Source organism: Neomonachus schauinslandi, chromosome 14 (genome assembly GCF_002201575.2).
Source record: "Neomonachus schauinslandi chromosome 14, ASM220157v2, whole genome shotgun sequence".
Lineage (NCBI taxonomy): Eukaryota > Metazoa > Chordata > Mammalia > Carnivora > Phocidae > Neomonachus > Neomonachus schauinslandi.
This window is the reverse complement of record NC_058416.1, coordinates 36,128,302-36,143,618: the sequence shown is the minus strand read 5'-3', so window position 1 is coordinate 36,143,618 and position 15,317 is coordinate 36,128,302. Positions and strand designations below refer to the sequence as shown.

General features: G+C 46.0%; 1 protein-coding gene across 3 annotated transcripts in view; it reads left to right on the top strand.

Annotated features, from left to right (window-relative positions):
* FHOD3 (formin homology 2 domain containing 3) overlaps positions 1-15,317 on the top strand; it is a 454,219-nt gene that overhangs the window by 200,080 nt on the left and 238,822 nt on the right. For all 3 annotated transcript variants that reach the window (XM_021686312.1, XM_021686311.1, XM_021686310.1), the window contains exon 5: positions 1,187-1,292. In XM_021686312.1, the coding sequence (XP_021541987.1) occupies positions 1,187-1,292 (106 nt within the window). The remainder of the gene's footprint in view (positions 1-1,186; positions 1,293-15,317) is intronic.

Genomic DNA, 15,317 nt, shown 5'->3' with positions numbered 1-15,317 from the left:
CTTTTTTTGTTTAATTTTTGCTCTGTTGTTGTAATTGAATATGAATATTCTAGTCTTAGGCTAGCTGCATTTGAGACCAGGCACTGTCCAATTGAGGAACTCTCCTGGAATAGTAGTGGAAAAATCGCTCTCATAGAGCTCTGTAGAACTTGGTACTACAGAAAATGATGGGGCTGGCTGGACATAGGTGATCTCGGCCAAAGTTTTGCATCTTTATCTGTAAAGAGAAGGTAGGCTTATGTCAATGGTCCATGAACTGGCTGCCCTTTAGGATTTCCTGGGGAATTTAATAACAGAGCTAGGGCCCACACCTAATAATTCTGATTAATCCATCTGGGTAGGGTCCTGCTTCCTACTACTCCTTTTTAAAGCTCCCCAGATAATCCTAATGTGAAGGAGTCAGGGGTGAGCATCATCTGAGCACCTCCAGGTCACCTGGAGGATGTGTTAAGCGCACAATGCTGAGCCTCATCATAGAGTTTTCTAGGTAGTCAGTTGGGGTATTTGTATTTCTAACAAGTGCCCAGGCGACGCTCATGCCGCCTGTGAGTCTGGACACCCCTCTTTGAGAACCACCAAATTAGATGGTCCCTGAGACTCCTTCCACATCCTGCCTTCTGGGACCGGAGTCTGCTGGCCTGCTGGAGTGGCCCCTTTGTGGGGTCACGTGGCTGCCCCTGACGCACGGCTGGTTGTGTGCTCTGTTTCCTCACTTAGATACCATTTGCAAGACCCTTGTAACCACCGACCTTAAGGACTGTCTTTTGGAACACAGGAGTGGCTTTGAATCCTCTGCTTGATGGTCTGTGCTGCAATCGAACATTTCCTGTTGTTGAAACCCAGCAAGCTTCATGTGGCCAGTCCCTAGGGACCTGTGGGGGAGCAGGGCTTGGTGATTTTTGAAGAATGAAAAACAGAACACTATAAATATTCCTGACAGGGGATTCATTTGCTTTATCTTTATTAGATTGCCCAGAAGGCAATAATTGGTCTCTGGCAACCAGCACTGTGGAGACTGGTTGTAAAATTCCTCTGGCAACAATTGCAGATGCCTCATTTGAATAGAGCAGAACAATCTTTAGAGGTCAGTCTGGCTTCAAAGGCTCGTCTGTAGTTTTAACAGCATGGATGGAGGAGGGACTGGGACAGTATTTGAAGTCTTTTTTTCTCCCTCCTTTCCTGCCAGGATGACAAGGATTTGGTGCACGAATTTGTGGTGGCTGAAGGTCTGACGTGTTTGATCAAGGTGGGAGCCGAGGCGGACCAGAACTATCAGAACTACATTCTGAGGGGTAAGTTATGACATCCCTGCTGCAAGGGGGGCCTGGCATTGTCTCCAGGAACTTCGATACTGAGAGCTTTTATTTTATTTTTTTTTAACATTTTTTAATTATGTTCGATTAGCCATCATTAGTTTTTGATGTAGTGTTCAATGATTCATTAGTTGCGTGTAACACCCAGTGCTCACCACCACAAGTACCCATCACCCGGTTACCCCATCTCCCCATCCCCTCCCTCTGTAACCCTCAGTTTGTTTCCCAGAGTCCAGAGTCCATACCAAGAGCTTTCAAAAAGACTTGGATTATGGAATAAGGTGATAAAGACACTCTATGGCAAAAGATGACACTTATATCAGATTTTATCACTTCCTAGTAACTAATTAGTGACGGAGCTAACCTGACTGGTTTTTACCTCACCTCTCTTCCTGGTTATTAAGAAGAAAAAAACCTACTTCACATTAAGTTCTTGACAATCTCTTTCATTTGGTAAGGAAAAGGCCACACTAAGTGGGCCTGCATTTCAGCAGGAAGTCACCCAAAGCCAAAGAGGCCAATTTATTTCCTGGGGAAAATTTTTTTTTTTCCAACTTGGGTTGTTACTGGGAGCGCTTGTCAGAAACTCACATTCCTCACTGGGTCCTCATGTTTCTGACTCGGTAGGTTTGGGGTGGGTCCAGAACTTGCACTTTAAAGAATAATTCTGAAAGCTATCGGTCTAACTTCCCTCCCTCCCTTACTTTCTTTTTTATAAAGTGAGGCACGTGTTGAGTTTGAAGCAGTGACCATTGTTCCAGGTCATAAAGTTAATGCTCTTTGGTTATAGTAATTTTGTCCACCTTCATATAAATAATTTTATTTGATCCCATAAAAATGTGACATGGCAGAGCAGGAATTAGTAGGTTGGACTCTAAGAAGTCACTGCTATCAAGTTTTGACTTACCAAAAGAGAGTTTAAATGTAGTTCAATCGTCATTTTGTAACTGAAGGATTTGAGGCTCAAAGACGTGGAGCAGCTGTCTAATACAGTCCGTTTCTCTAGGGCATGGTCAAGCGGGGGCTGTGCGCAGACCCCCGTGGCACACGTCTCATCCGGGTTTGTTTCCTCATCTCCATGTTTACCTGCAACCCCACAGCTCCATTTTCCTTGTTCACAGAAGGGGAAAAAGAGTGCTTTGCCTTTTCCCTTGGGTGAAGGATGAGTATGTGAAACGTGATTTACTACCAAACGTCCGTGGTTAGACTTGAATAAGACAGGGAGAGTGTGTTCCTTTCGTGCTTTACCCTGAGAAGGAGCCTCCTGTTGTGTTACCCAGCACAGCCAATCGCGCCTTCCCTCTTGGACCCTGCCCCTGGGGAGCCACGGCCGCAAAGAGCGAGAGAGAGAACCTAGGGTTCATGGAGAAAAAAAACTTTAAGGACACATTTTTGAGTCCATGCTAACCATTTCTGTTCTTGATAGATGCCAAATGTGTGCATGAGAGAGCATTCTTCAGCCTCCTGGTTCCGCTCCACCGCGTTCGGGAGGCCGGGGAGTGTCTCCTTTTGCCCACCTCCCATCTTTTCCTGGGCGTGTGTAGATCCTCGTTACAAGTTGTCAGTAGAGATGGCTTAAGGATGAATTTGATGAGTTCTATCCCCACTGTAATTAAAACATGGAAGCTTCTACGGGGTGTGTAGACAGATGAACCATACACTTTGTCCTGCTATTTCCTCCCAGTGTGGCTGTCTTTGTGACTGAAGGGATTCTCATCCTTAGCTTTCCTTGCACATGAGTCCAACACCTAGAATGGAAAGGCACAGAGATAAGGGTGAGGGAAATTCCTCTAGTTTATTTTCCACCTGGCTGATGGATGTTGATAAGTCGAACCACCTGGAAGGAAAGAAACCTAAAATTACCTTATTCTGAATAGTGGATCCACACGATATGGTTTTGTTTTGTTGTTATGTTTGAAGTATATATATGCACTTCTCTATTGAACTAATATTATAACCATCTACATGTTTATCTTTCTTCTTCTGACCCTTATCTAGGAGTGTATATATGTGTTTTTATAGTGTAACACCAGGGTAAACCTCTATATTGATCTACAGCCAAGCTTGGGTTGAAGGGGGATGGCTCTGCTAACTGGGATCAGCCCTTATCAGGAAGGTCATATATATATATTTTTTTTAAGATTTATTTATGAAAGGGAGGGCAGCACAAGGGGAGGGGCAGAGGGAAAGGGAGAGAAAGAATCTCAAGCATACGCCCCACTGGGTGTGGACCCCGATGGAGGGCTCAATCCCAGGACCCTAAGATCGTGACCTGAACTGAAATCGAGAGCCAGCTGCTCAACCAACTGAGCCACCCAGGTGTCCCAGGAAGGCCACATTTTTGTCAGAAGCCCCTTGCAGACCTTTCTTATAAGTTGGAACCAGGCCACCTGTAGCTGTAAGGGAGGCCAGTGGACAGTTTGGCTTCCTGGACTCTAAGAGGAGGCAGCAGAAGAGAAGGGCATGGCTCTAGGGCTGAGGAATGCGGTTACCAGTGTCTGCCACATAGGTGGAGTTAGGAGGAAAGAACTCAGCCCTGCTAAGAAAGCTCTTTTTAGTGAGCAGCCCTGTGGTGGCCCAGTAGGAGGGAGGGAGGGCCTGCCTGCCACGGAGGGAATCGTGCTGGGGCAGAATAAGCTCAGTGGCTGTACAAGGCCCAAGGCCCCAAAAGGTGAGCTGTGCAAATTGTGCCTCCTGGTAGGGAAAGATGGTCCCGATGCAGAATACTTCAGTGAGGCCCTCTACCTCAATGCTTCTCATTAAACTGGCGATGGTTATTTTATTTTATTTTATTTTATTGTTTTTTTGGCTGTGGTTTATTAATTGGCAGTTGGCAGTATCAGGAAGGTGCCAAAGTCCATTACCAAATGTTTGCGACTCACAATGCCCAAGCACAACCAGGGGAGAGTCCTTTCGACCATCTGCTGCATCTCTGTGTGGAAAACACCACTGACAAAAGACCCTTGCTGCAGACACCCCTTCCTTACACAGGAGGAGGCTCTGCGTTTTCATTGCCACCACCAGGGCCTTGCCTTCAGATCTTTCCTTTCCATCCGTGTTCGTTTACTGAAGGTCAGAGCCTCACTGTGCATTACCTGGAGAATGAGCAAATGCTCACCCCCATTCAGGTTACTCCGAAATGTTCTGTTTTCCATGGAGTGGAGGTGCCTTTGCGTGCCTGCCCCACCTCTGCTAAATCTCAGAAGCCTCGGTGTGAGCAGGGCCGTGTGTGCAAACCTCAGCGCATTGTGATGTATCTGACCAAGAAACCTCGGTGTGAGCAGGGCCCTGTGTGCAAACCTCAGCGCATTGTGATGTATCTGACCAGAGCCCGTGCCAGGAAGGTACCTTCTGAGGGATGTAAATGACAGATTCCTCAGGGTGTGACTTTTGTGGGTTTTTTTTTTTTTTTTTTAAAGATTTTATTTATTTGAGAGAGAGAGGATGAGAGAGAGAGAGAGCACATGAGAGGGGGGAGGGTCAGAGGGAGAAGCAGACTCCCCGCTGAGCAAGGAGCCCGATGCGGGACTCAATCCCAGGACTCCAGGATCATGACCTGAGCTGAAGGCAGTCACTTAACCAACTGAGCCACCCAGGCGCCCTTGTCATCCCCTTTAAAACATAGTTTTATTATATATGTACATTTCTTTTTTTAAAAAGATTTTATTTGTTTATTTGAGAAAGAGAGAATGAGAGACAGCACGAGAGGGAAGAGGGCCAGAGGGAGAAGCAGACTCCCCACTGAGCAAGGAGCCCGATGCAGGACTCGATCCCGGGACTCCAGGATCATGACCCGAGCCGAAGGCAGTCACTTAACCAACTGAGCCACCCAGGCGCCCGTGACTTTTGTGTTTTTATATAAGGAAACTATCATTTTTCCTGGCCCGCATGTTGAGTCACCCCTTCCTGACTTTGAAGAACTTCTCTTGTCGGCTTTTTTAGGTTGCAGTCAGCTGCCGGCAGCCACCAGACTTTTGCCATCAAGGACAGCCTTTGAATTGCCTCTTTGTTCAACCTCATTTCAACCATATTACCTTGGGTGAGGTATGGCGAGGCCAGATGCAGATCTGGAGAGAAACTGCAGAGAGTTGGATAGTTTTGTAACTCACAGTTCCTTGGGGAGAACACAGCGTGCCCCACAGAGGCCGCTCAGGAGAAGCATGGGGGTCAGTCACGAGGCAGAGGGAGAGGGCAAGCACCTTTGTTGTGGTTTCCATGGGGAGGAGGTGGTGGGGTGGGGTAAGTAGACTTAGGATGGGCTGGTGTGAATAATTTCTGTGGGCCGTGGGGCGGTTAGGGTGGAAGTATCATGGCACAGAGTGTAAAAGCCCGACATGGCAGGTGGCTGGGGGTGTGCACTTGAGCTTCTGGAGAAGAGCTGACCGACCTCTACCCCTTGCCTCAGAACTGTATCAAGGAGTGGGCATTTGAAAAACAGTATTACAACCCGTAAAGTGGGTTGGTTGTCAAACTGCTGTCGGGGAGAGTGTGCCCTTCATGAAGTTACCTTAGGAGCTCTGCTCTGTGGGACCATGTGTGAGTTCCCCAGATCCAAAGGAAACAAGAGCATTTGGAGAACCCAGTGCTTTCCACATCTGCTTTTAGAACTCGATTAATTTATCTTTATTTTTGTCCTCGGCTGTCAGCCTTTTTTTTTTTTAAGGCCCATGAATTTGTTGCTTTTAGTAGAGGATGTATCTGCTGAGAGGTAAAGATAGGTTTTGAGTTATGGTGTTAGCCAAGTGCTCTCCAAAAATGTAAGCCGGCTGCTGGGAAGAGGTCGTCTAAATGCATAACATGCAGAAATAATATTTATCTGACTTACTATTCTTGGATGTCTAGCTAATGATCTAAAGTTTTTCGTGATAGCCAGTATTTAATATAAGTCTCCTGTGGAATTTTGTACCTCCCAATTATTCTTATTAAAGTAGGACCTAGAATGGTATACTCCTGGGAACTTTGTGCACACATACTGAGCCTTCACTGTGGGCCCCGTCAGGCCCTGGGGATGTGACCGTGAAACCAGCGGGCCCTGGTGAGACTTCCTGGGGGGTGCTGTGCACGGGCCACTTCACATGTTGTGTCTCCTACGCCTTAGATATTTAGAGAACACATATATAGGTGATCTGCCTTGGGGCCGGGGGTGGGGAAAGAGAAAAAGATGAGTAGAATCAGTGAGACCAGCTGCCTTTTCTGGCTGTACTTCAAGGGAAGCTGCTTCTTAAGGGCTAGTTTTACAGGGAGAAATTCAATTTGATCATTTCACCTAAAGCAAAGTCCCCATTAATCATAAAACACCTCCATCACTATCACTAGCTGGATAAGGTCTTAGAACTACTGTAGCTAAGCCCTTTCATTTTAGGAGAGAACTGCAGATATTTTATTTGTCCCTATAATGCATCTTAAAAATGGTTTAATGCCTGTCAACATTTAAAAATTGGAACATTTGACCTAAAAAAAAAAAAAAAATCCAGATTTCAGGTTTCTTTGGGAAAACCGGAACCAGAGAATTTCAATGCCTTGCCAAATATCACTTAACTATATTCCACTCTGGGGGGAAAAAAAATGCCTTCCATCTTAGGGGATCTCTTAATGAGGTTCAAGACTCCTGGCCCGGAAGTTTTTGTCGGCATCGGCATCACCAAGAACAGATACATTATAGACGGCATGGAAAGATATTTGTGATCTTAGGAGGTGGTGGTACAGAATGATCAAATGGTGTTTAAACCAAAATCTTCCATCCTGGAAAGACTCAGAAGTTTGTGTTTTGGCATTTCAAAACAAAGGAGGAGGGTAGAGCTTTGGCTCAGACTGCAGACAGGGAGTGTAGGGAGGGGCCCAATCTGGCCCCAAGGTGGTAGGGTTGGGAGCAGAAGTGGGGAGCTGCTCACTTCCTGAGCCAAGCTCAGGTCCTTGGCTACTGTGTTTTCTACTGAACAGCCTGGCCTGACTCTCTATCCCCTTACACTGGTCCTGGGGTGCCCCTGACCTGTCTGGGAGGAACCTTCCTCTCCTGAGATGAGCTCTTCAGAGTGCTCAGTCAGGACTTAAGGGATCAGTCATGGCGGCCACACAGCTAGGCTTTGATGTGGATGACATAAGCACACAAGTGTCTGGGTGGGGGTCTGTCACCAGCCCCTGGGCGTTGAAGCCAGTGTCAGTGATGGACCTCTTCCTCACTTGATGTCCCTCCTCGTGCTAAGTCTGTGTGACAGGGACGGTTCTAGTAGGGAATCGTGTTGGCTGGCATGCATTGACAGCCCATGAAGCTAAACTGAACTGGCGGGTATTTTGTTTGCCCAGTAGAGTATGTTAAAATTTTTTTAAACAGCTGTGAACATTTAAAAATTGGGAGATTTGGATGTAAAATTATGGATTTCTGGCTTCTTTTGAAAAACTGGAAGCTCAAGCCCACACAGGGTTCTCATTGCTACGTGGCCATCATTAGCTAGAGTTAGAAAAAGCTGCTGCCTTGACATGGGGCACATGGGCTCTGTTTACCTCCGCTTCCACCGCTCCTTTTTGTGTTGCTCCTGGGTTATTCCACCTATTCTGTTGCCTCTGTGCCCTGTAGGCATGTAAGTTTGAAATCTCTGACTGATGACATCACAGTCGGTGAAACAGGAGTACAGTGAAATAAAGTGGACGAGTCTAATTCTGTCACAGCTGGGCATAAGTTGTGATGTCGTTGCTACTTTGTGAACTTGGATCTCAAGTCAATAATGAGTAAGTGTTTTTATTCTACTGCACCCCAGCATTTCTCAATAGGTGCAGAGCTCAGCACTGCCCTCTGCCTTCTCCCCGGCCCAAGCCCTTACATGAGTATTACCTAGGGAGAGAAATCTTGTCACCACACAGATAGGGACATCCTCCAGTGTGAATGGCCAAGCTTGGGAAATGGAGGCTGAGAGTAGAGTAGGTAGAGCTGCTGACTGAGGCCAGAGCATGTTGACAAGAAGACTGCCGTTGGAAACTTGCTACATTGGTTGCACTTGTAATGTGACAAAAGCAAGGCTTTTATCTCTGTCCCAAATCCTGTGTCTTGGGCTCCGCTGCTGAAAGTCCTTGTTGTCCACTAATCAAAGGAGGGGTCCAGGTGTGTGCCAGAGATGAGAATGTCAGTGTCAAGGCTAGTGGATTGGCAGCAATCTCAGATGGATGTGTCAGAAAAGAAAACGGAGTAAAACCAAGTGATGTACATATTTTTCTTAAAACAAATAGCCTTTTATAATTTTTTATTGTGCAGTTTGTGAACACACCGTTGTATGGAAAGCAAATGGCATACAAAGGAAAGAAAAAGGTAAAAATCACCCATAGTCCTATTAAAGATAAAAAACATTTTCTACCCACACATGTTCATGCCTACTTCATACATGCCTTTTACAAAAATGAAGTATCCTTTAAGTATGCTGTCCAGCTGTGTCAAGCCTGGCAGTGGCTTGAAAATGACCTTGGAAGCTGGCTTTGTGACATCTCTTAGACCTTGGTACAATGATTTAACTGCTTGAAACGACAGCTTCCAGGGAGATAGTATCTACTTTATTAGGAGTGTTGTGAAGGTTCAAGGGCTCATAGAAAGGCCTGGATTGTAGCTATGACAGTTATTATCAATAATAATCAATGATATCAATGCAGCAACTACCTGTTGTAGGCTGAATTGTGTACTTCCCCCAAACTCATATGTTGAAGTCCTAACCCACAGGATCTCAGAATATGGCTGTGTTTGAAGATGGGGCCTTTAAAGAGGTACTTAAGATGAGGTCATTAGGGTGGACCCTAATCCAGTATGACTGGTGTCCTTAATCAGAAGAGGAGATAAAGATAGACCTGTGCAGGGGGAGACCATATGAAGACGCAGGGAGAAGACAGCCATACACAAGCTAAGGAGAGAGGTCTCAGAAGGAACCAACCGTGTGGATACTTCAATCTTGGACTCAAAGCCTCCAAAACTGAGAAATTTCTGCTGCTTACATCCCTAGTCTGTGGTATTTGTAGCAGCCTGAGCAGACTTACATACATCCTAGACCATAACCCTCTGGGGGCTACTTGTCTATTACCTAGGGTGAAAGTTTGGAGGATAGGGTTGTTGTGTTAGAAGGTACGTACATTTGTATCTTGTTTGGGATTGAATCATTGTCCTGAGAAAGGATAAGGGAATTGATGCTCCCACCTGTGTTCCTTTCTGTTCATTTACTCCAGGCCTGGGGTGATCATTTTCTCTAACCTTTGTCACTCCTGGTGGTTAGGGCACCCTTATTACTACCAATGAATTATAATACTCCTTTCTAAAAAGTGGTTTGTAATTTTGGTTGTCACCATGTTAAATCTGTTGATTAATTTGGGAAGAATTGACATGTGTGTTTGAAAATTCAAAACTATTGCTTACATGTACTTCTGTGTCTCAGGACAAAGCCTTTTTAAGAATATAACTTCTATATGTGTTCATCTGACTCGTGTGAGATGTCCATTTCCTTTGCCTTGGTTACAGAATTTTATGTATATTCCTCCTTGGTGTTTTTGTATTTATTCTTGTTGGTCTCATTTTTTAATTGGGCCTGACATATACCACATGATGGAGTGAGAAGATTCTCTTGGGGCCCTTTCTTATTTACTTGTTGTGCAAATTGGGTTTTGGAGTGTTAGCTCCTGAGAAGGGTTTTTCTCACCCCATCCCTGCCCTTAGGTGTGTTTTGCTTCAAACAGGGAATAATCTGTATCTGGGGCCTCGGTTCGGTTCCTTGTTTGTAGCAACTGCTTCATGAAGATGATGAGGGAGAGTTAGCTCCTCTCCCTCTGTGTTTACGTGTTTGAATCTTTTCTTAGACTGGTGGCCTGCCTGGTGGAGATTTGGTCTGTGGGTTCTGGCCTTCACCAGCCAGCTAGGGTAGGTGGGCCACTTGTAGATGGAGGACATGGTCTTATGTTTCGTTTGTTTCATTTTTCCCTGTGTTGAAACCTTTGCTGTTGGTGTCTCATGATCTCTGGGGCCTGGTGTGTCTGACCTCAGCCTGACCTTTCTGCTCACCCCCTTGGCATGCTGTTGGTGATGTGGCCTCCAGGTGGAACCAGCCTCACTGCTGAGGAATTGGGTCAGGGGCAGGAAAGCCATAACCTGTCCTGCTTGGGGAGGAAGGCTGAGTTCCTCTTGTGGCTGCTGGTGGTGTATGGGGGCAGAAGTGCCACCCCAGAGGGCTTTGAGTGTCCCATCTGTGGCCCCTCTTGTCACCCTGCCACCACCACCCTGCATCAGGCCTGCACCCCTTTTTAAAAAACTGAGAGAACAGCTAAGAGCTACACTTCTGTCCTCCCTCTTCCAGCCAGTTTGGGCACAGAGGCCAAAAATGGGCTCACACTCGGGCCATTCACATCTCTCCCTTGTCCTGCCCAGATCATGGGGTACCGTGGGTTGGCTCAACTTTTCTCCATGACCTTCTACAACATTGCATTTCCCAAACGAGGGCATTAGATGCTGGATGCAGCCCTCCCCTTGGACCTGCTGCAGTCTCTGGTGTATGTGGATGGACCTCCGCATCAGTGACATGTGGTTGGCCCCCACTCCACTTGGGGCTTGTGGAATCTCTTCTCCGCTGGTGCTTCTCATTGGTTCTCTGGGTAGATTGGTAGGAGGGTGGTTTGGAGGCTGCTTGTTGTGGTGCTGTTTTTTTCTGGAAGTTATTGAATCCTGCTAAGTTATTGAATCCTCCTTGCTTGTGGCCTGTGCCCTGGCATAGCCTCAGTCTGTCAGGTCTGGACAGGACAAGACAGTCAGGACAGGAAAGCAGTGGGTCAGGAGGATGAGGGAACTCTCGCCTGAGGATGTAAGGAGAGGCCAGAGCTGGGTCCTGACCTTTGTTGGGACAAAGCGCCCTTTGTTTTCCCTCTGAGTGCTCAAGTGAGCACAGAGGAAGGGACTGGGAGAGACCCCAGGTGAGGCAGGTGACATGTGGGACCCTGAGCCCCTCACCACATTTGGCAGCCAGTAGGATATTTGCCTTCAGTTTCTAACTCTACATGGACACTTGGCCTTTAACAGGATTTTGATTTTCCCTCTAACCCCTCTTCCAAGGTGCTTTCCCCCCCCGTAATTAGAGAATGTATGTTTCCTGGTAATTTTGCATTTAGAGTTTAGGGTTAATAAGGCTTTTCTTTCAAGCTTTAATTTTCCTAAAGTAAAAATCAGTTATTAATACTGTTGAATATAGCAAGCATTAAGTAATAACAGAAACACTTCGTGTAGAGCAGTCTTTATAAAGCAGTAGACAGCCAGGTCTGCCTGGGAAACATTATTTCCAACCTGGAGCATCATGAGGCCAAATCAGGCGACCATTTTTGCTTATAGAAATGGTAGACTTGAATGGTTTTATGTAATATTAGTATCATCATTGAATCTTGACTAATTCCCAGATGTATCAGATGCTTCTTTAAAATTTGCCTTGCACTTTAGATAGAATTACAGCCCTCCAGAAGTTCAGGCCAGTTTGCAGACCAAACAAAACACAACAAAAAACCCCTTGAAATGTTGTGCTGTCATGTCCCTGAGTCCTTCAATCTACACCGTATCAGTCAGAGTGTCAGCCAAAGAGATTCTCCAGAATGTTCCTCTCCACCAGAAACCTCCATCTTCTTCATTTTATCTGAGATGAGATAGAAGAAAGAAAAGCAGAGTTACTTGGCCATTCCCATGTGTGGAATTTTCCACGACCAAATCTCACTGCTGTGTGTTCATGAGGAATTTTTCTGCTCTGTTCATATGGAAGATGTGCCTCCTCACCCTGTCCTTCTCTCCTTGCTCAGAAGACTTTTCCCGAGGAACTGCAGGCTAGGGCTACCTTCAATCATAATGGTTATTTCCTTGGCTCTAACTTTATCTTACACGTGATCTTCTTTTTTAGGACTTCTTACAAATGCATGCTTTTAATAGCACAGAATGTCTTCTGCAAATTATAAACCTAGCCCCAAACATGGATTAACATTATCTTCTTGCCTGGAGTTTACTGGGGAGACGTTACTCGCTGTGTTCATCGGTTGCTGTGGAGTTTTGAGAGCTCTTGGTAGGTTGGCCAGCCTCCCAGCAGGATGCTGCTCTTTCTTCTGCCATCCTTGCGCATAAGGTCCCCAGCCCAGGTCACTCTGCAGTGCCCCAGACCTGCAGAGCCAGCCATGTCCTGGGTGTCCCGAGTGTACCTTGTCCAAATCCAACCCATCTTCACACTTCGGTCAGTACCCCCACAGCTCCATTCATCCTGTCGGTGAAGAGCAGATCTCCATCATATTCAGGACCACTGCCTCCTAGACCCCTGGTCTCTTTCTCACTCTCTGTGATCCTCAATCCCCAAATCTGGACTTCTCTGCCCCTCACTCCCTTTCAAGTGCCTTCATCTTTTTCATTCCCGGTTCTGGTTTCTGACTTCAGATCATCATTTGCTTCTTCTTGATCTGCTACACCAGCCTCCTGACTAGTCTGTCTGCTTTCCCTCTTGCCTCTCCTTGGTCCAGCTTGTACCCTGTTGCCTGGGTTGACCTTCTGCCCTGATGATCTGGTCTCCTCAGTCCTTGATGTAGATCCTTCAGAATCTCCTCTCAGCCTCAGGATGAAGCCCTCGCTTTTTTGTGTGGGTAGCGCCCACCTTGATCCTGCTGGGTATATCTGTCCAGTCCATTTCGGTGCTCTCTCTGACCTGGGCATCTGCCTGGGAGGCCCTTCCTCACCCACTTCACACTTTATCCCTTGCTTCCTGCTCCAACTGAGGATGGGACTTACATACAATATTCTGCGGGAGAACTTCCTTTGCCCCCGAGATTTTGGTCCTGACATTTACCTCACTGATAATATTTGTTGAGCATGCGCTATGGCCCAGAGACCCTAGGCTACTTCTGTGAATGATACTTGGCTGCCTGTGTGTCCGTTTCCATCCTTGATGCCAGGCATATTTTAGGAGTTCAGCAAAAATTGCCTGAAGGAGGGGATACATGAATGATAGAATGTCTGCAGGGAAGAGAGCTCATGACTCCCAAGGAAGCTGCCAGTTTGTGCTAAGAGTTTGAGAGAGCTCCATTCTGCTACTCTTGAAGCTTTAGCCCAACAGATCTCTTGTTCCTAAAGCACTATAGCATGAGTCGATTTGTTTGTAGTACTTAAAAAGAATGTCAAGTTACTGAATTTTCCTTTTGATAATTTTGCTAGTTCAGTAGGTCAAGGTGGTGTATATTTTGATTTTAAATATGCCATGATTTCTACAGATAAAATACATGCAAAGTGGATTTTATTGTATAACCTGTTTTGTATCTCAAGGAATTAGTTACATGCCTCTGAACCAGATATAGCATGAGTTCCTTGGTGACAGAAATAATGTCGTCATAGCCTTTGTGGCCCCTGCTCTAGCCTGCTGCTTGATGCCTCGTTAGATATTCAACAGATACTTGATGAAAAAAATGAATCAGTGGGAGGGGGAGCTCTGTATTGGTCTTAGTATTTTATGACTGATTATAGTTAGCCTATGCTTTATATCGAGAACCGTGCACACAGGATCTGAAGATGTGAAGCGGTGAGACGGTAGTATTATGGTGAATGATGAAGTGTGATTTAGAGGGTTTTCATTTGCTTTGGTTTTTTATATTGTCATGATCTCAACCACATTATCTCCTGATTCCTGTGCCTTGCCTCTCCTTTCTCCAGCTTCTTAAAATCGGATTCCCCCAAAGCCATTCCTATGCTAGTTTGGTCTGACTCATTTCTGGAGCCACTTCCTGCGGGCACACCATCATCTCTGCCCCCAGTGCCTTTTGGGCTCCAGTGTTCCCTGAAATAGTACTGGGGCACCCTGATCGTCCCACATTAGAGCTCCCTCCCTTTTCCTTCCAGGTAACCCTTCCTTGGAGCTGGGCTCGAGCCTGCAGGGGTTTAAGTGGGGGATAAGTTTTAGATGTAGTTAGATAAGTAAGGGTTTGTTTTTGGAGGAAGGGACAAAACTGTTGCTTTTAAAGGCAGATTAGGAGCAATGAGTAGGAGTTATAAGAAAGTGGTTTTTGACTGAAGACAAACTTCAAGAACAGAGTTGGAAAATTAGTTTATTTCCCTTGCCAACATAAACTGATCAGTGGTGACTTTCTGGAGCATTCTGTTGAGGATTCTGAAGCCACATCCAGCATCAGCAGAAAAGAGTGCCACAACTGATTAGTGAAGTCTGTCAACAGCCTGAGAGGTGGGGAATGAATAGGAATACTATATATGGTATTTGTTTATTCTGGGGAATACTGGGGATTTTCAGAATGTTTGTTGAGTTGATTTCAGACAGGTGGGTGGCAATTTTCTAACCACAGAACATACTATTTCGCGTTGGGAATGCTCCAAAAGAGAGCAGATGACCTGTTAAGGTTATAAGGCTTGGGGAATGGTGAAGCTGGATGACTTCTAAGATCGCTTCCAGCTCTAAGATTCTGTGACTCTCAGTAAAATATAAAAAGCCAATGGGGGATGAAAGCAGAGCTTCTTGGCTCTTCTTCTCCATGCTCTGTGTTAGTTGCTATATAAGATCCCCAGCTTATCACCGAGCTTATACTGTCCTGGTTCAGCTTCAAAGAAGGCCACCTGGTTGCATGACACAGAGCCCAGCCAAGTCACTGCAGAGGAAGATCAACTGCCCATAGTCACTAAGGGGCTAATGTTCATGTTAATCTACAGAATTTCAGAGGACTACCACAGCTGAATATTGGTTTATACCTAGGAATTCATAGCTACATGGGGGAGGTCAGGAGCACAGGAGACAATGGTCAGTTTGCTGCTCCTTCAGAGCTTGAGGACCAGGAGCCAAGAGGGGATGCATGGGTCAAAGCAAGGTAGGGCTGGAGAAGCAGGTTGGTGGCCATGGGGAGAGTGCCCACAGGCTGGGCAAACTCTTGCTGCCTTCCTGACTTTCCTTAGTATCTACTCACACTACCAATGTGGTCTAAATAGTTTCTCTCCCCGCATGCATTTTCCTACCCTACACCTTTTCCCATATTTTC